Genomic DNA, 19,228 nt, shown 5'->3' with positions numbered 1-19,228 from the left:
GGAGCAGCCCAGGCAGCAGCTTACTTCAGGAGAAGCACCTGTGTGCCAGTCTCTTTCCAAGCCGCGTTACCGCCGGTCACCCTCCTACCCTTATGCTACCCCTTCCTGATTTCCTGCACTTTTTGCCTTCAGAGCCCGTGCTCATCCTTTTCCCTTCCCCATACCCAGCAGTAACCGCCGTGTTACATCCCACCCGCTCTGCTTTGTCAGTTCTCCAGCGTAAAGAGGCTACAAATTGGCAGAATCTAACAAAAGACCTAAGAAAAAGAGGAAGGAATTTCCTCTCTACACAACCAAGCCCCTCCCTGGATCTCAGACCTAAAATAAAACACAGTCAATTATTCAAAAGGCAAATGTTTATTAGGTACATTGAACTTAAAAAAAAACAACTTCCAAAGAATTATGCAAGAAATACATTTAAACGTAACAGGTAAATGTTATTGCGATTGCACTACATTACAAAGTCACTCTCCTACTGTCAGCACAATCTGAAGACATACACGCCGCAACGTTGCGCCGACTCTGGCACACCCCAAGCAGTCTGCACTTCTGGTTCAGACATCGTTTGTGCTGTACCAGATCATCCTTGAAGGCGAGATCAGCTCTTAGCAGAGCTTAAACCTTTTCCATTTCAGTTAATAAAGAAACTGGCAAGGAAAAACATGAACTGCTGTTTTTTCTTCAGTCAAATCAAAGCATGATTTCAAGTGAAGAGAATATCATCTGGATAAAAGTTCAGGAGGTAAACTTTCTTTCCATGGCCAAGTAGTTCCTATTCGTCCAAAGTGCTACAGGTACACCAAAAAGGGAACAACCCGCATAGGTCTAGCATTTACATAGATGAAATTAGTAATAGTATATTACATTCAAGTCTCTTGATTTTGCTTATTGCCGTGCTGCATCATATTATTGCTTTGTATTGTGTATATTGAACAAGACACAACTGACAAGTCAGTGTGTTCAGAAACAGAGAACTGTACATATCAAGGACAGGAAGTCAAAGACTGAACTCCGATCTGTTGTCACTAAGAAGTGCTGAAAACAGCAAAGAGAAAAAAAACAAATTTCCCTAGATTAAATCTGCCATAGCACTGCAATAATGAAAGCATTCTAGGTGCATTCTAAGCAATAGCTTTAACCGTTCTTCTAACGAATGATTTATTTCTCTTAGAAGGACATCAACAGTCTGGACAGTAAGACCGATCCTAATAAACAGGAAGAATAATCCAAACTCTTTTTCACAACAGATAAAAATATAAGTGAATTCAAGGCACAGATATTTTTCAATATTAACGCACTATTTTCTTTGGAACTAATGATACAAAGGAAGCCATAATTACATTATCAACATGCTGTACACAGGGCCTTTTTATATGCCATACTCAGAACAGTTATCATAAAATGATCAAAAACTATTCACACACATGGATGTGCACACAAACATAGGAGTATAGACTGGAGCATTTCAGTAGAAAAAAAATGTTCCTGTAGAGTTCTTAGTATTTTATCAAGGCTATATACTTTGAGTAACAAATGTATGCATAGCGTTAGTTATGGAAGAAGCTGACACAAGGACATGGTACAGAGAACACAACTGGTTTGGGGCCAGGAAGAGGCTGCTTACTGTTTTGTGGTAACACTCGCAGCGTTGACATGACCATGATAAACTGAATGACAGTGAGATGGATATTTATTAATGCCATATGAAATCATGTAACTTGTGGAAACTTGTATATTAGATACATAAATTAAAAAAAAAAAAATCACTGTTTGGCCCCCAATCAGATAGCAAATTTTTGCATAAAAAATCTCATCTTATAAAGATCCTACTTTATAGGACCTTTATATATGTATAGCCCAGATTTTTTAACCAGGCACAATGGAACATTTTCTTTGTACTTTCTTGTATTCACAGGTCTACATTCAGACAAAAACATTCACGTTGCCTCACAGTGATCACATTTTAATGCTCTTAAATTGGCTTTTGCCATCTTCAGGCATGGAATAAAAGATATACTTGTCCAGTTAGGCAAGTAGGAGAACTGAACCATCGCATTTCCTGAACATCACCTCTAGAAGCCCTTGACCAAGTATGCATCTTTATTTGAGTTAGGAGTCTCGACAAATAGTAATTTATTTTTTTTTTAACCAACTGAGCTTCAGCATCTGGAATTGCAAGCTGAACATCCCAAATGTCTTGGTTCAGCAAACCCAGAAAATGCACAATCCCTCGTTTCCTCCTGCTGTTGTCCCCCACAAACTTCTCTGTGGTCTCTTTGGAGCTGGAGTTAAGTTCACAGCTCTACCTAGCCCCGACAAGGCGCAGCTCCAGCACACCCCTCTGCCTTGCCTGGGAGGGAAACTGAAAGCACAAGTGAGACTGCTTTCTTTTGTCCTTGCCCCTCAAATAAAACAAACACAGAATAAATTGAGCACTCATCTAAGATAAGGTGGTGAGCTCAGCTATTTGAGGAAGAAGCTGGAGCAGCCAGCAGTGCCCTTGCTCTCAAGCACAGGTGACCATCAAGCACAAGGTAATCAAAGCTTCCTCTGTGAGCCTGTCAAGGTGAGCACCACCTCCAGTTCCCCTCCAGTTCCCGCGTCAACCGCCTCTCTCAGAGTCTTGCAGTGGTAAAAACCTCATTTATAAAGCTTGAATGAATTATCATAAAGGCCCATATCAGCATCATTTGCATTAAAGATATCCACGAAATGAGCAGCCTTTGATGAGAATTGCATGGGTAATTAATTAAAAACAAACAAGGACAACTGTGGATTCTTGCTGCTATAGCCCAGAAAGCACAGAGCTTAATCGACAAGATGTACATGAGGTTCATACTGTAAAATTAACTGTCTAGTAGTACATATGGAAGAGATCCCACAAGTTATGCCTTTTTAAGCAGTACTAAGAGGGGAGCCTACAGCTAAGCCAAATGATTATTAGGCAGCATTGTATGCTTGACAACTGAGAGATGAAGGGATGCAGCGGCTGTCCAAAAGCAGGCGGCCATGGGCTACACTGCAACACAATACTCAAGCTTTCCATACAGAGCCTTCTCAAAGCCAGGCCACAAGGCAAGATCACCTTTCTTCTCAGTTAACATCATATTGCTAAGAATAGAAGGATGTCTCATGAAGTTTCAAGCAGGAAGTAGTGGATAGCAAAATGGAGAAGGAAAACATTCACTCTCGTTTCTTTTTAAGAGTGAAACTTTTAACATTTATCTGTTTAGTGGAGTGAGATACTAGACAACTCTTGAATTTTGTTCTAGGTGTGACTTTGGAGACACCTGATCCCCTCTTCTTGTGCACGGTTAAGCTGAAATTACATCTTAAGCAGGTGGCCCTGCTTTGGTGGTGCCAACCTGTTACCATGCATGATGAAAGTCTTGATTATACTAAAAGACATTCAAAGTTTTCTCTCCTGGCTGAGAGGAAAACAAACAACAGAACATGCAAACAACACAATTTACTGCTCAACCACAAACTAATCAGCTAGAAAAGTCAGAATTTTAATCTTTGAATCCATCTACACCTGAATGAAATGCATCAGAGAACAGGTGACTCAGGAAAGCAATTTCCTGAATAAAGCATCCTTCTAGGAAAACAGTACATTTTCATTAAACTGAAGTTGAATTGTTCAATTCTAGCACATCTGAAAGTACTGTTCTAAACAGAGCAGGGTTGTAAGTGAAAATTACTTAGATTCAAACCAAAGAACTTGTTTGTTTTGAGGAAATCACAGCATGAGTAACTGCCCTTTTAGCAATACTCCACACCTAACTGTTCAGCACTGAGTACAGGTTCAAGAACTGTAGCTGTAGAGGAAAACTTCTCTTTACATTTCTGCATTTACTGGTTCATTAAACACTTTCATTTTCAAAAATAGGTAACAGTACATAATTAAGAAATTTCAGTTTATAGCTGTATTTTCAAAACCAGAAAAAGCAGTATTTACATAGTGCAGTATTATAATCAGGTTAAAAGATACCTATACATTGATGACACTGAATCAAGAATGTTTAAAAACAGTTTAGCATGACAATCAGCATCACACATCTTAATACAAACAAGAAGGAAATCAAAAGAAGGGAGAATATTTTTCAAACTGCATCTCTAATGAAGTGCTCCTATCATTTTTTACATTGTCATTTACAACAATAGCACAAACTATACAGTGTTAGTATATAACATCATTAATTGGGCAATTACAATTGCTATCAATGGACCTTATTCACAGGTACTGAAATAACCTTTTCAAAGTAACACTTGGCAAGCAGGCACAAGAAACTTAGAAAAGGATTAAATTTAAGTCTTACGTTACCAAATGGCTTCCTATTTAGGGCATTGTGAATGTGTGTTCTCAGGGACCCATTTCCTAATGACATCACTGATATGCAGAGATTTGTATTTTATCAATATTCTTAACATATACAAAGCAGCGTTTGGTATTCAGCCCAAAACTGTTATTTTTGTCCTTTCCTGAGGTTACAAGTTAATGCATCACAAAGTGCAGCTCCCAGTGCTCTTTAAAAGTCATGACCATATGTTACTGAAAATGACGACTCCCAATTTGGCATAGCTTCACTGAGGGTCAGAATTTCCATCTCATGAAAAAATACTCTGGGAAAACAGATGGTGAAGAGAGTCCAGTGGAACAAACGACGTTCCAGACATGGTGCTTGTTTTCACCCTCCTGAGCAAGCATGTAGACCAGAACCCTGAGGCCAGGGTGCCTCTGCAGGAGCCTTATGTTTTTCTCTGCCCTGGCACTGACCAATTTCCCTACTGGCTGCTGTCCTCAGAATTCCTTTGAAAGGGAGTTCCTGAGGTTTTTGGTAATTAATAGCAAACTGGTACATAGAAAGTACTATATATTTTCCAACTCTCAAGTGCTATTTCAGTTTTCAAGAACTTGTGCCTCAGTTGTATAACTGTATACTGGAACTATGAGACATAGTACACAAATATGAGGACTTTAAAGATTAAAGAAATACCTTTACTACAAAAAATCCAGGTTGAAATATAGGCACTTTCTAGGCTTCAAAATTAGCCAGACATGTTGTGTGGGAGTTACCCTCATATGGCTACATGGTCAGCTCCACAGCTCTTTTCTAGTGACATAAGGGACCTTTCCAGAACCTCTTCCATCTGTGGCCAAGCAGCTTATACAGTAGTCGAATTGAGCTAGTGATTGTCTGAAGAAAGGCCAAAAAATACTTGGTGGGTAACTCCACCATCTCTTCAGATGACAGCTCTGGAAGACCAATTTGTAAGCTGTAGGGTACAACCTGAGTTCCTACATCTTCTACCAGGTAATTTATAATGCAATTCAAAAAAACAGTTGAATTCTGAGTTCTTTCCTTTATTCCTTGAGTAGTTTAGAGATGCTTCACATTGAGCAGAGAACAAACCCAGCAACTTTCTGGCTTCAGTCATATTATTCGGGACGTTAAAAACCGGGATTCCAAATCTGCTTCACAGATGCATACCTGCACCCCAGTAGTGGCTAGTTTTCCATGTCATGTAGCCTTGTATTTCTGACAAGCATTTAGTAACACTATGAATAAGGTCCATAGTGTTAAGGTATGCAATCAGCACTGTATGTTGCAGTGGCTCACAAAACCACCAAGATGTCACTGTTCTCCTTCAGAGGAAAGCATTTCTCAAGTATTCTAATATTTGTCCTATGTAGCTTAAATCATCCCGCCGTCCTCCCCCCCCCTTTTTTTAAAATCACAAATCATGCATGATCTTAAAATCTATTTGGTTAAGCCAAATAATCTGCTTGTAAGAATGCTTTGCGTATGTATTGTAATTAGACAAGCTTTTTCTTAACTGTAATTATTACTAGATGCTTCTTTGAAATTTATTTGCTACATATTTTTTCAATTAGCAGAACCTGAAACCTTGTAGGTATCGCTTCTTAGGACACAGGCACAAGTGCTTGTGAAGGCACTTTCCCCACAAAGCTTCCAAGATTTTAACTACTTAACACACATAGGGCAACATTTCTGATCACCAGTACAACATACTCTGGTAACTATACAGATTTGTAGACTAGTTTTAATTTTTAATTTAAATTAACCCCCTGCTTTTTTTTTTTTTAAAGGCACAGGATACACTTTTCATGACACTTAGGTAAGTAAAGGGCATTTTCCCACTTCAGGATTTAAAAACCTGTCTTGCAGCAGACCACTGGATTCAATCCTGCTATTTCCTCCTCCCCCCCAAGAAAAAAAAAAATTACAGTTTAAAGCCTTTTTCATTATATCTATGAATCGTCACACAGCCGTGATACGATACTGGCCTGGGCATAGCTGCTACTCCTGTGATAATGCCTGTTGCAGGATCATAGCAAAGAATAGTGTCTGTGGCTTCACCATTTTCTCGTCTTCCACCAAGGATATAGATTTTTCCATTACACACAGACATGCCACAATTCTCCTGTTTCAAAATATACAAGTGAATACATGATTATTAAAAAAAAAAAAACAAGATCTCAATTCCTGCACGTCTACCCCAGTAGAAGGACAGCATTGCAACTACCATTTGTAAACAGACTGTTTACGTTATTTCCTTCTAAAAAAAGAAGAGTAGAAAGCTCAGCAGTTGGAGAAAGCAGCAACACAATCCTACAGAAAGGGCTATTTCAGGTCCAAGCCTTCACTTTATGTAGCTCACCCAAGGGGTACAGTGGAATACAGCTGAATATCATACTCAGAGATGACCATTTAAATACCTGAGATAAGGAAAGGGGAAAGATAACAAAAGGTTTTCAGAAAAGGAACCACAGCAGGTACTATTAATGCAAAAAAAAAAAAGAACAAGCACCTTGGAGGAGTAACAGATAAAGAGGGATGTGAACAGGGGACAGGATAAAAACATGACTAAGAAAGAATGAATAAGAAGTGACAACACTATGTCTTATTTGAGACAAAAAGTTAAGAGTTTTATTTTTTCCTTAAAACCAGGCATGGAAGAATAGTAAAACAGAGAACTGGGCAGAAAATATAAAGAAGAGAGGGAAAGAAAAAAAAACATCTTTGTCAAGGTAGGAACAGCAGAGGAGGTGTTTGGCAGATATTAAAGAACACAGGGAAAAGTCAAATCAACACACACACACACTGTACTACTGAAGGGACACTTTTCTTTTTTAAGCGCTGCTAAGCATTCCATAAATTGAAGTGATACAGCTCTCACTGCTTAAGTCAGATACTTCATGCTAAATAGTATTTTTTCCCCACTGTAAACACATCCTTCAATGCTTTTTGTTGCATTGAAAGGCTTTAATCAACTAAAAGGAAATTACTATTTTCAATCTAAATTTAAAAAACCAACATGTAATAGAGCTTGACAGAGACCAGTTTCTAGACACTTAAATGTTATCCATCATACCGTTATACTGTCATCCAACAGTAACTGCTCTCAAACAAAGATTGGGCTGGCTAATTGACACTCAGATGAAATACTACTGGTTTAGAAACTCTTCTGTGAGGTTTTGGATTACATAGATGAAGTAGAATCAGAGATGCAATTTTGCCAGGGCTAAACAAGTCTCTACTCATTTCCTGTCAATATATTCACGTAAAAAAAAAAAAATACCTTTCAGGCGTCTACACCCTTTCAGTGTTTATTACCTGTCTGCTGAATGTATTCTGTACATGTATCCAGTAGTCCTCAACCGGATCATAGCAGTATATTGCCTTGGTAAGGCCACCAGCAACATAGATCAGATTGTTTAAAGACACAGCTGTAATGCACCTTTTCGCAATAGGGATAGTTGCACGGAGCAACCAAGAATTAGTATCAGGATCGTAAGATTGAACCTGAAAACAAACAGGCACATGGTATTAGAAGTCTAATTGAAATTATAACATGGCAGACCCACAGAGATTATAACAAGGGCAGAGAATCAATAACTCACCAAGAGAATGAAGTCAGTATTAATTCAATTCAGGTCCATATATCAATAACGTCTTTATATGCACTATATTTAACACCATTTTCCCAACACTTTGATTTAAGCATTCACACAGCTCACTTAATGCGTGAAGCCAGTGACAGTACCCACGACAGAGACCAAGTAATAGCACACTAATGAGACCAAGTAACAGCATACTAGCTAATGTTTTCTACTACATATTTTTGTACTGTAATCCCATCCTCCACTCAAACTGATTAAAACAGATCTCAGCATGATGTATTTTTAAACCAGCATTTCCCTTTACCGTGGATAGAAGATACAACCCCAGTTAACCAACCTTGTCAGAGCACGTGTTGTCATCAGGACCACCCCCGATCACAAACAGTTTGCCAACGCAGCTGGTGACTGCTGGAGAGCTCACAGCTTCTTTAAGGGGAGCCACCTCCGTCCATCGATTGGAAAATGAATCGTAACACTCCACGCTGCTGAGGCGGTTTTGCCCATCATATCCTCCAACAACATATACCTACGCAGTGGTGAAAAGTATCATCATTTCTAGATTAGTTATTACATTTAAATATTCAATTAATTTAATGCTGCAGAAATCCTGATTTGTTAGATTTGTGAAGGGGTACTATTATAAAAAAATTATTTGTAGGCCATATTCCTTATAATAGTTAAGAACTCCCAGGAGAGTTTCTGTTCAGTCACATGTGGAAGAATACTGCAAACAGACATCTAAAGCGTAGCATTATAATAAAACACAGAAGCTTCCTATTTGAATGGCACTTGTAAGAGAAGGCATTTCTCTGCATTTCACTTGTTAAAGACTACATTCAGCAACAGCAAAAGTCCACCTGCACATATCTTTGCTTTTCTCTTTCTTCCCCACCTCCCTTGCTTACAAAAATATTCCTTCTCAGTTCAGAAACCTGCTTTCTTTCCTGTTACTTCTCTCATACTTAAGAAGCAGAGTTCATTATCATTTGTGTCTACCTTCTTTCCTCCACTTGATCCATTTCTAAAAAAACTACTCCAAGGGGCAACACACACACTTTCCCTAAGTTTAATTAATGGATTCAGTTGCTTTTATGTTAAGGCATATATGCCTTTAAAATACAGCAAAAATTTCTATCTTCTCATAGAAATATATTTAATATAAAATAGTAAATAAAAGAGCATAGAAATGGATAACAGAAAGTAGTACTGCTTTAAATAACTACACAAACTATTAAACTTTGAAAGCACTTTTGAAATGGACAAATCCTGACACATCTTTGCCTGCAAAGAAGCTGTTTCTTGGAGATCAGACAGTTCAATGAAAAGATCACAGAAGAACCGTTGACTAGTAACATGATTTTCATATCCATGGATAGTATCTGACTGATCAAGAGTACAGTTATTTTAAACATTATTTTATTTGAAAATATGAAATGATTTGATAGGGAGTGCAACAAAGTAAAACTAAATATGTACATGTGTGTTTTCGCCACTATTTTCTTATACACATAGAATATCACAGCTAAAGAAATTATAAATATACTTCTCTTACTTTACCAAGAAGCACAGCCATTTTATGACGCCATCTGCCTTTATTTAAGGAGGCAACTCTGATCCAAATGTTAAGCTGAGAGTTATAAATCCAAACATCCCGACTATTGATTCTTCCACCTTTAAGAACAAATATGTCAGTCTGAATAAATTCATGCTTGAATGAGAAAGGTCAACTCCCAACATGCCCCTCCATAGTGTGTAATGAAATTATATCCTGTTTCAGTGATAAAGATCTTTGTACTTGATTGGAAAATTCAGTTTCAGTGGATTTTAAAAAATAAAAAGATACATTAACTTATTTTATGAGGAGTGGCTGAAGGAGCTGGGGTTGTTTAGCTTGGAGAAAAGGTGGCTCAGGGGAGATCTTACTGTATTTTACAATTACCTTAAAGGAAGTTGTAGTGAGGTGGGGATTGAGCTCTTCTCCCAAGCACCAAGCGATAAGCTGAGGGGAAATGGCCTTAAGTTGCACCAGGGGAGGTTTAGGTCAGATATTAGGAGAAATTTCTTTACTGAAAGGGTTGTGCAGCGCTGGAATAAGCTGCCCAGGGAAGTGGTTGGTCACCATCCCTGGAGGTCTTCAAGAAACATGTAGATGTAGAACTTAATAGCATGGTTTAGTGGTGGACTTGTCAGTACTAGGTTAAAGGCTGGACTCAATGCTCTAGAGGTCTTTTCCAACCTGAATGATACTATGATTTTACTTCTGTGAACCATAACATGCTGATATCACACTAAAATGCATTCCAATCTCAAGAAATAATCTAATGGCTTTTTGCCCAGATTTCCTTCAGTATCACTACCTGGATGAGACATTCAAAACAGTTATCTTAAGGGTTTGTGCCTTATGACACATTCTTAGCTGTTACCCTCTATTTGATCCATGCATCCACCTTCTTCATTTAAGTTTTGCTCAAATGACAAAGTGAGACAGATTCTTTGCTTAAACTAACATATGGTACTTACTATCTAAATTAGCAGCTGTACCATAATATCTACCCTTCCTAAAAGGCTGAATGAGAGGTGTCCTAAAACACATTGCCCATTTTGCCATAAAAGGCTGGCATGAATATATCCTCAACTCAGGTGCCAGAAGTCAAAAGAATTATTCACCTGAAACAAGAATATCATTCCGCAGAGCACACACTGCATACTCAGACTTGGTAAACTCTGGAAGTTTAGCCAGTGACTTCCACTCTCCTGTTACAGGATCATAGCACTCTGTATACGGCAGGTTAAACCCTCCAACTCGTTCACAGCCTCCAACGACAACTATCACCTCTGAATAACCAGTTGATCTAAAAAAGTGAAAACAGAAAACTAAGATGTTATTTATTAGAACATGAAAGCCAAACAGCACTGTCTACAAAAACTGCTTAAAAAGTAATAACCAGAAAGCTTACTATTTGCTCCTATACCATCCCTCTCCTCTAACCTCCACCCCCCACCAAAATCAGTGACAGGTTTTCATTGCTTCCTCTTGTCTCATTATATGAGATGTTACCACACAGACCTTTTTTTTTTTTGCATACATGGAGTCACACTGCACAGTAGTCTAGTAAAAAAAAAATCTCAAAAATTAAAAATACAGAAAGCCCATAGTCTAATAGGTGCATAGAGATATCAGAAAAATGTTCGAGGTCTTAGACAATTAGGTGAGTAACCTGTTGCAAAACTGTAATTATCTATTCTTCACACTGAAACCAGTCCCCGTTCCCATCAAATGTTATGAAATTAATAGCACTTCACATTGTTCAAGTATTACACAATTTAAAACACCTCTAAAATGTTTAGGTTATTTCCTGGAGAAGGAAGAAAACTGAAGGCAGAGTCACCAAAATAAAGAGGAGAGAAAAAAATCCTAGAAACATTGCAGTTTAAAAAAAGGCACCACCAATATAAAAAGCATAGTGACAGACTGAGACATTAAGGAATGATAAAACAAAAATTCACCCCTAAAATGAGCACTAGAACTTGGTGAAAAGTTTAGCATTAGACAGTCTGCAGTATATACAAATAAGCTTTTAAAATTGTTTCGTGCTCTTTTTCTCCTACTAGCCTGATCCTTCTGCATTATACCTATTCCATGTTCACGGTAATAGAAACTCATTGTATTTTAATCCACATTTGAATGTACCAGTCATCTTCCACATACAAATCAAATTATTACTCAATTTAATTGTTAAAACCTATAACTTACTAGCATTTCTCAAAATCCACTCTTTTCAGGGTTTTTTAAAAAGAGTTCTGCACTGATAGTTATTTCAAGGGCCGTTGTCTACTAACCAAGTATAACAATGCAACACTGACTTGATTTTTAGTAAGCCTTATTGTTGTCCTGTGCTTTCTTTTAACTTTGATCTCCAAATGAATAGAGAACTCATTTGTATCGTTGCTGAGGACTGCAGTCCTCTCAAAAAATTGCCCTTTGATTGTATTTGAGATAAGTCTTATGATCCGTATCCAAATTTCCTAATATGTGAACTTATACACATACTAGTTTATAAAACCTGATGACATTTCCCCCATTTTGAAGCATCAAGAACAAAACTAGCTCTTATCACCACACATCATAAGTTACGTTTAACTTCCTTCTCCAAATATTTTACATAAAGACAATAATAAATGAAAATGCACTATAAGATTACATAGTGAAGATCTGTAACAGAGGAAGCACACTTACGCACCTGAACTAGTCAGAAGAAACACTCTTCAGCTGCTCAGCTTTGAAGTGACACAGGTTCCTGGTTTCTATGTATTTACTGTTACTGTTTTTAAGAGGAACGACTCTGAAAAGAATCTCTCAAAGAGTAAGAGAGGGGAACTTTCTGTGCCAGCAAAGTATTACCCAGAAAAAGAAAAGAGCTTTCTCAAGAGCAAGATATTTGTCTCATAATTTGCCTAGAGGCAAGCCCAAACATATCAACTAACTGCACATACAGAAAATGTTTGTTCGTTGATTACTTTTTAGACTAGAACCAAGGCTTTGCCTTAATGAAAAGCTTACTGTGCTGGACTGGCAATCTTTATTTAAAATTAAATGAAAAACTTTGATTGGATAGGGCTCTTTATGAATTGCAATGAGAGTTTTACTATTTAAAGGAACTATTAGTTCAGTAGAATATTTTAAATCCACAGGAAAAGTAGTGTTTCCTCAAATTTTTATTACCTACATAGCCATATAATTACTTCAGTTAAGAAGTAAATTTTTTCTCTGTTACTTCTTGAAGGAGTCTTGTGCTGTAGAGGTTTTAAAGTTAGTTCAAAACCCTTCTAGTAGATGACAGAGGACGCATCAATTAAAAAGAGTGTGGGGGGGAATACACACAAAGAACATACATGCAACATCTAATTCCAGAAAAGAACTAATGGTATATATGAATGGAGATTAGAAGCTGTCATTCCCAGAGAAGACATGATCTCAGCCAGCAGTACAAGAAGCCCTCCTTGTAGCACTCAAAGGTAACAGTGAGAGCAGAGTACCAGAGGTGAGCTAAAACAGGCACTTAAGAGATTCCAGAAGAGACCCTGTGGTTAATTAGAGGCCAAATAATGGAAGAGTGGAAGACAGATAACAGAATATCATAATCCAGGACATCACAAAAAGAGGTTTCCGAGGGGGTCCTGAGCTGTATGCAGACTTTTAGCCTAGATGACAATGCTAACCATCAGTGTGTTAGCTGGACTAAAGAACCTTCAGTAATTCAAAGAGATTCCATTCAAAAACATTTTAAGCTCAGGAGGTAAGTTACAAGGTTTTTAAGTTACTACATTTTCTCCTGTTAATTCACTTGTGTAGCAAATGGGATGACAAATGTAAAGTGAAATAAAGTCACCTCCTTGGAGAAAAAAATAAGGAATTACATTAAAACTTTTCTAAAAGCAGCCAAAAAGAATGTGTTAAGATGTATAAATGTAGTAACACCTAACCTGTTAAAGTGAACATTCATGCCATCAGACATCTTTAAAGGAGCTGTTTGATTAAAGAACTCAAGGGTATATGAAAATCTGAAGATAATTTGAGCCATGCAGAATAAGAGCCTGTTTTGTTTTGTATATGGAAAATCACTGTTGCTCACTGCTTCACCTTGGCTTGGAGATTTGCTGTACCCTGCTGGCTGCGCTGCACAAGAGAGACTTGAAAGGAGTGAGACAACCTCAAGATGTCACTGTCATTGCAGGAATGTAACTGAAAAGAACTTCAGAAAGACCTTGTGTGTTTGTCAACAATGCCTAGTGGCATACAACATTAAAAGAGTGAGCAGGTTACCCCATGTTTTAAACTTCTGTTTACCTCAGGTTAACTCTTTAGTAGCTTAAAAAAAAAGAAAGAGTTAACCAAAAATGCAGTCTACACTGTTCTCCTAAAAAGAAATGTGTAGAACCCACTTTATCCATAATTGCATATATACCCATACAAGGAATCACAATTTCTGTAAGTTTCAGTAAAAACATTGGTTTGGAAGCTTCTGATCCTGCACAGTTTTGTTTTAGAAAGGGTTCATATATTAAAAAAGTATTTAGAGGAAGTCAAGAAAGAAAAAACCTTCCCAGTGTCCTCTCCTCCCTAAAACCCCAAGAAACACCCAGAAAAGGTGTGATGAGAACATCAGCAAAAGGGGACCTGGTAACTGTTTTACAACAGGATCTCTTTTTGCTATAGGCAACCGAAACAAATAGACAACAGAAACAAACGACAAAGAACTATTTCATGAATGTAATATAGAAAAGGGGGAAAAAATCCTGCTGGGAGGCCGGCCAGTTTCTCTTTGTAAATTACTTCTCTCATTCCTGCCTACTCAAATTCAGCATGGCTTATTAAGTCCAGCAGTGAAAACACAGACACCCATCCCAAAATCACCTGTATTAGACAAGGAATTTAATTTACAAATGGGAATGCTATGGTGAGAGAAAGGTTTTGTGTCTAAGCAAAGGTGCTTTGTTGTTTATCAAAGTGAATAATAAACTTACAAACACCACAAGATGCAGCCCCCTCTCCAATTCACAAAACAAGGTCTTTGGTCTAAGCTCTCAGATCACCACACCTCCCCCCCCTGTCAGGACCAAGCTCAGGGAAGGCTTCTGAAACTCGTATTCACCGGTTTCCAACCTGCAGTAAACCAAAAGCCTCCAGACCCTCCATGGCACTGTACAGCTTTGAAAGCCAGACAGCAGGGCTGCAAGGAGTTCAAGAGGAATTACTTCTCTCACAGCAGGATTCACGACTGGAAAGCCACTAATGGGACAACTGGTTTCCAGATGTTTTTTTCCCCTATAGGAAGGCCTATAACACATGCCAAAAAAATTAAGGTTTCCTGCACAGTCACTGCACAGCAACCACGTATGACTAAGAATAAGAATAAACAAAGAGGAGTAACTCCTAACACAACCTAACTGTTTGTCTAGACTAGAATATTGCATCACCTCAGTACAGCACATGAGGTTAAAACTGCAATTTAAATCAGCTGGAGTTAAACTGTCACGTCAACTACCACGTAGAGGTAAAGCTTTTACTGGGAAAGTTCTCTTTGGGGCAGGGGGAGGATCATCACCACCACTGAGCATAAATGCCAGGTATGGTCTTCCTCTTGCAAATTCAGTCACCATTTGCATTTTTGTGACACACAGTAATACTGGATTATTCAAATGTCATGGAATAAGTATGAAGTATTTCATGAACTGTTTTGTAATTCTTTAAAAATGAAAGATACAGTTTCTTTATAGTTAAGAACCTCTTGTTCTGTTGTCTACTGCAATTTTTTAATACTACTCCATTCGTAAAGCATTCTGCGATGCAACATGTTCTGTATACGTATCCTCATCCATATCCTTTATAGCACACCGTGCACTTACTTAACTGTTATAAAAAGAAAGAAGGCTGGGAAATGGAATTGTTTACTTGCTACAGCATAGTAAGCTGTTTTCAAGATGCTACCACTGTATGAAATAACTAAAGATCACATCCAGCAAACATTAACGTTCAGAAAATATTTTACTTACAAGGTCAAATAGCTTAACTTACCCGAGTGGTCATTTACTCCATAGCAACGGAACGATCTATGCAAAAAAACTCCTTTATTTCTATTTTGTAGACATGTGTGGGCTTCATGTGTTGTGGGGAAGTACACAGGTGTAACTGTAGTGCTCCAGAACAGAAAATAAAATTGTCTGAAAAATATTTTTGTTCTGGGAGTGTATACCAAACATCTGTACATCAAACCGTGTCCTCCTATTACAGGAAGAAGTCAAAAAAATTATTTCCTCACCTGCGTGGCCTAGTCCTGGGAGACATCATCTCATTTCCAAGGATATGGTACCGCCTGGCTTCATGCAGCAGCTGATAGCACTCAGGGGAATTCTGAATCAGCTGGTCCACCTCCACAGTCTGAACAAAGTAGTTTGGGTGTAGCAGTGGGAGCCTGACATGTGTCAGAAGCTCATGCAACACTGGTCTTCGCAACTCAACTGCCCGGTACACCCAGCGCATGACAGCTTCAAACACCATCTCTTCCTTAGTGATCACCAGTTCATCACTGCAAATGTAATCAATAAGCTCATCTTTCCCCAGCTCGAGGAACTCTTCATGCTGGGACACATCTTCAAAAGTCTGCAGCGCAAAATTCCTGCACTTGGTGAACAGTGTCTTGAGCGAGTGCGTATCTGCAAAGCGCTGGATTCCCAGGCAGTTACAGGGATCCAGCTGCTCCTCCAGGAACTTGGCACAGGCATCACGTAAAACACTAATCTGAAAGAGGCTTGATGTTTCAAAGAGATACTGCACATTCTCTGTGGTGATTTTCACCTTGCCAGTGTACACATACTGTAAAAAGCAATCCATAGCTTCAGCTAAAATGCCATTGATCTCCACCAACATCTCTCTGCTTTCTCTATGATCATTGCAAAACATAGCTCTGAAGTAGCTGCTGCAGGCTGAGAGAACCGCTCGATGGCAGGGAAACTCCCGTCCTTCCACACAGATAATGACATCTGTGAACAACCGGCTGTCTCGGAATTCATTGAAGATCTGGAGAATGCTTTCAGCATGTGATGATCCCGAGGAGAAGTCAAAAAACTCAGGGCCTGACAACGATTTTGGGTCCATTTCAAAAACTTTCCGCTTGGTTGCAGGGGAATCTCGTATCCCACTATCCTCTCTATTCAGTCTGCGTCCCAATATTAGTACCATTGTTACATTAGTTGGCTATAGAGTCATTGAGAAAAGTTGTCTGAGTTTCTCCTTTGCAGTGCTATGGTCTGAAAAATTAAAACACTTCAGTATTCAGTTTGGTATATTCTTCATTTCATCACAATAATTAGACAAAACACTTGTTTGGTCACTCTAATAATTGGCACAAGTTTTGACCTTTTCTAGAGGTGACAGTATTACTGGGCAAATGACCTTGTGCAGGGCAATGCAGCATCATCTGTTATGTGTTAAATACAAACCATACTCTATGTAGTATACATATATTATGCACAGGCATTATTGATGACAAATTCTGTCTGTACCAGCACCCCAGGCACTGCCTTAGTGTTCAAGATAAATAAAGTGAGGCCTCAGCTTTGGCAAATCACTTTACTGACAGAAACCACAGGCTTTCCTGGATAAAGATCCAGAGCTTGGCTTTTCTCATTTTTTCAGTGTAATCCTCATTTCAGCTGGAGCCTCCATTTAACACTATCAAAGGGTGAAAAAAAAAAAAAAAAATGAAATTTGCAATATAAAAAATCAGTTGAGATAATAATGAAAATAAAGGAGTGATTTATGTTGATCGTAATACAGCTTTATAGTACTACTGTTTAACAACCTTCAGTTATCTCAATGAACAGCTTGGACTGTAAGAACTGTTTTTACTTTTTTTTCCCTGCACCTAGAAGTTAGTTCACTGATAAGATTCAATCAATTATGAGTGTAAACCACTAATGTGCAAAACAGAATGGAGAAAGGATTAAATTTACTTGCATAAAAAATACTGAAACTTGGGACCAAGGGCAATTTACTGAGTAAAGGCAGATTTTCTGTTTTCCAAAGTACTACTAGCAAAAAATTACTAGCAACATTTCTGCTCACTTTCCAGTTTCAAGTACATAGTGTACAGCCTCCCCCCAGCACATAAACACACAGTAGTACTATCAGAGCGCTGAAGCTGCAAAAATACTATGTTAGTAAATGCCAAATCTAAAGTTCTCAAGTAAAGAAAATGCAGCTGATTTTGCAGATACTGCATATTAGACGTAACATGATCAACAAATCTAGCAGCAAGAGGGCTCTTTTCCGCTCCTGAACTTTAAAATGAACTCGATGACTGCCCACCAAAATATATTGAGGCAGCAAGAAGCTGGGTAGAATGCCCACATGGGGCTGACAAAGATGCCACTCCAAAAGCACTTACTTTCAGGTCTAGAAAGACATATACTGAATTATTTTAAAACGTATGGAAATTTTTATTCCCTAAATAATCCAAGAGATTACGTTCAGTTTCCCTCATTCCCCACTTACAGCCAGTAAACGTTAGCACCTAACTCAGTTTTTATTTCCTGACATGCCAGTGTCTTTAGAGCTGCAATTACCCAATCCGAATCTGGCTGCATCATCGCTTAATATAGAATACCAAAAAAAAGGCATTGTTCCTTAAGAAAAACCTTCTTTTAAATAAACACAGCCCCTTTAAAAGATACCGTCTTTATAAAGACCAAGAATATGCGCTATGCATCTACTCGTTGAGAAAAGACGTTTCTGACTTCTCATTTTCCATAAAGAATTTCTCACACATATTTACAAGGCAGATTCTCGGTACGGCTCATTTATCCTACAAAATACTTCCTTTAACTTGAATTAAAACAAGATCAAGTGTCACTTCACTGTCTGAAAAACACTGTTGTGATGAGCATATCTAGTAAAATCTCTCTGAGGCAATCAGTTAACAAGGCATAATTCCACAGCCTGATCTGCAACAGATACTCTATCCAAGATATTTCACAACTGTTCTACCCCGTAATGACGCAGGCCACATAAAAACCAAGAACAACAACCACCACTGCTGCAGCCACCCTCTCAACAGCTCTGTTGTTAACACCCTAACCCTTACACGGGGCTCAATCTGCAATTAACTCTACGCTACTCAGAGTGAGAAAGCGGGCAGAAACAAAGCATCAGAAGTAGAAAAGGGAAACGTACCTATGAAAACAAACACTAAAGGCTTGATTCCGGTGTCACACTTTTAAGCCAGAATTTCACTGAAGTTAATGGAGCTTTTCCAAAGCAAAGCTAGCCTGGAATCAGAAACAGGACACTGGCATATTGCATGAGAGGGCAAAAAACTGCGAGGGAAAAAAAGGTGTTCAAAACTCAATCTCATTATGTGAGCAGTTAAAGTCTTAAAAGAACCATATAACGCAATCACTAACAAATGGAAATAAAGCCTCTGGGTGAAGACTGCTCACTGGAAGAAGCAACATCATCTTTATGCTGGGAACTTGAAATAAGAAAAAATTGGTCAGCAAACGATGGTGGTTCTGTTTTTTTTTTGTTTGTTTTTAAATGCCGTAATGGATTAAAGAGATGGGAGACTGAAAAATCCATGGTGCAAAAACTAAGCTGGGGATAAATACCACATCATCACAGATAAGAGACCAGAATGGAAAAATAATTAAACTCCACTGCAAAAAGGACTGTTTTTGAATATACAAGGATTCGATTTCTACCTAGTCAATTACTTCTGTAGGTTTGCTTTAAGTAATTATGTA

At 38.3% G+C, this 19,228-nt stretch overlaps 1 protein-coding gene across 10 annotated transcripts in view; it reads right to left on the bottom strand.

Moving 5' to 3' along the window:
• Nucleotides 1-338: 338 nt before the first annotated feature.
• The window catches only part of KLHL24 (kelch like family member 24), a 28,153-nt gene continuing 9,263 nt past the window's right edge, over nucleotides 339-19,228 (bottom strand). For 5 of the 10 annotated variants that reach the window (XM_048077172.2, XM_067002587.1, XM_048077168.2 and 2 more), the window contains 6 exons: nucleotides 15,748-16,735; nucleotides 10,595-10,779; nucleotides 9,480-9,598; nucleotides 8,265-8,453; nucleotides 7,641-7,829; nucleotides 339-6,447 (listed from right to left, as the gene is read on the bottom strand). In XM_048077172.2, the coding sequence (XP_047933129.2) occupies nucleotides 6,247-6,447; nucleotides 7,641-7,829; nucleotides 8,265-8,453; nucleotides 9,480-9,598; nucleotides 10,595-10,779; nucleotides 15,748-16,667 (1,803 nt within the window). In that variant the 5' untranslated portion in view covers nucleotides 16,668-16,735 and the 3' untranslated portion in view covers nucleotides 339-6,246. Of the gene's footprint in view, nucleotides 6,448-7,640; nucleotides 7,830-8,264; nucleotides 8,454-9,479; nucleotides 9,599-10,594; nucleotides 10,780-15,747; nucleotides 16,736-18,659; nucleotides 18,803-19,228 lie in introns of all 10 variants that reach the window. The other 5 variants (XM_067002588.1, XM_048077170.2, XM_067002589.1 and 2 more) reach the window with 2 other exon arrangements.

The sequence above is a fragment of the Anser cygnoides genome, chromosome 9 (genome assembly GCF_040182565.1).
Source record: "Anser cygnoides isolate HZ-2024a breed goose chromosome 9, Taihu_goose_T2T_genome, whole genome shotgun sequence".
Taxonomy (NCBI): Eukaryota; Metazoa; Chordata; class Aves; order Anseriformes; family Anatidae; genus Anser; species Anser cygnoides.
The sequence above is the reverse complement of the archived record's forward strand: the minus strand, read 5'-3'. Positions and strand labels throughout refer to the sequence as shown.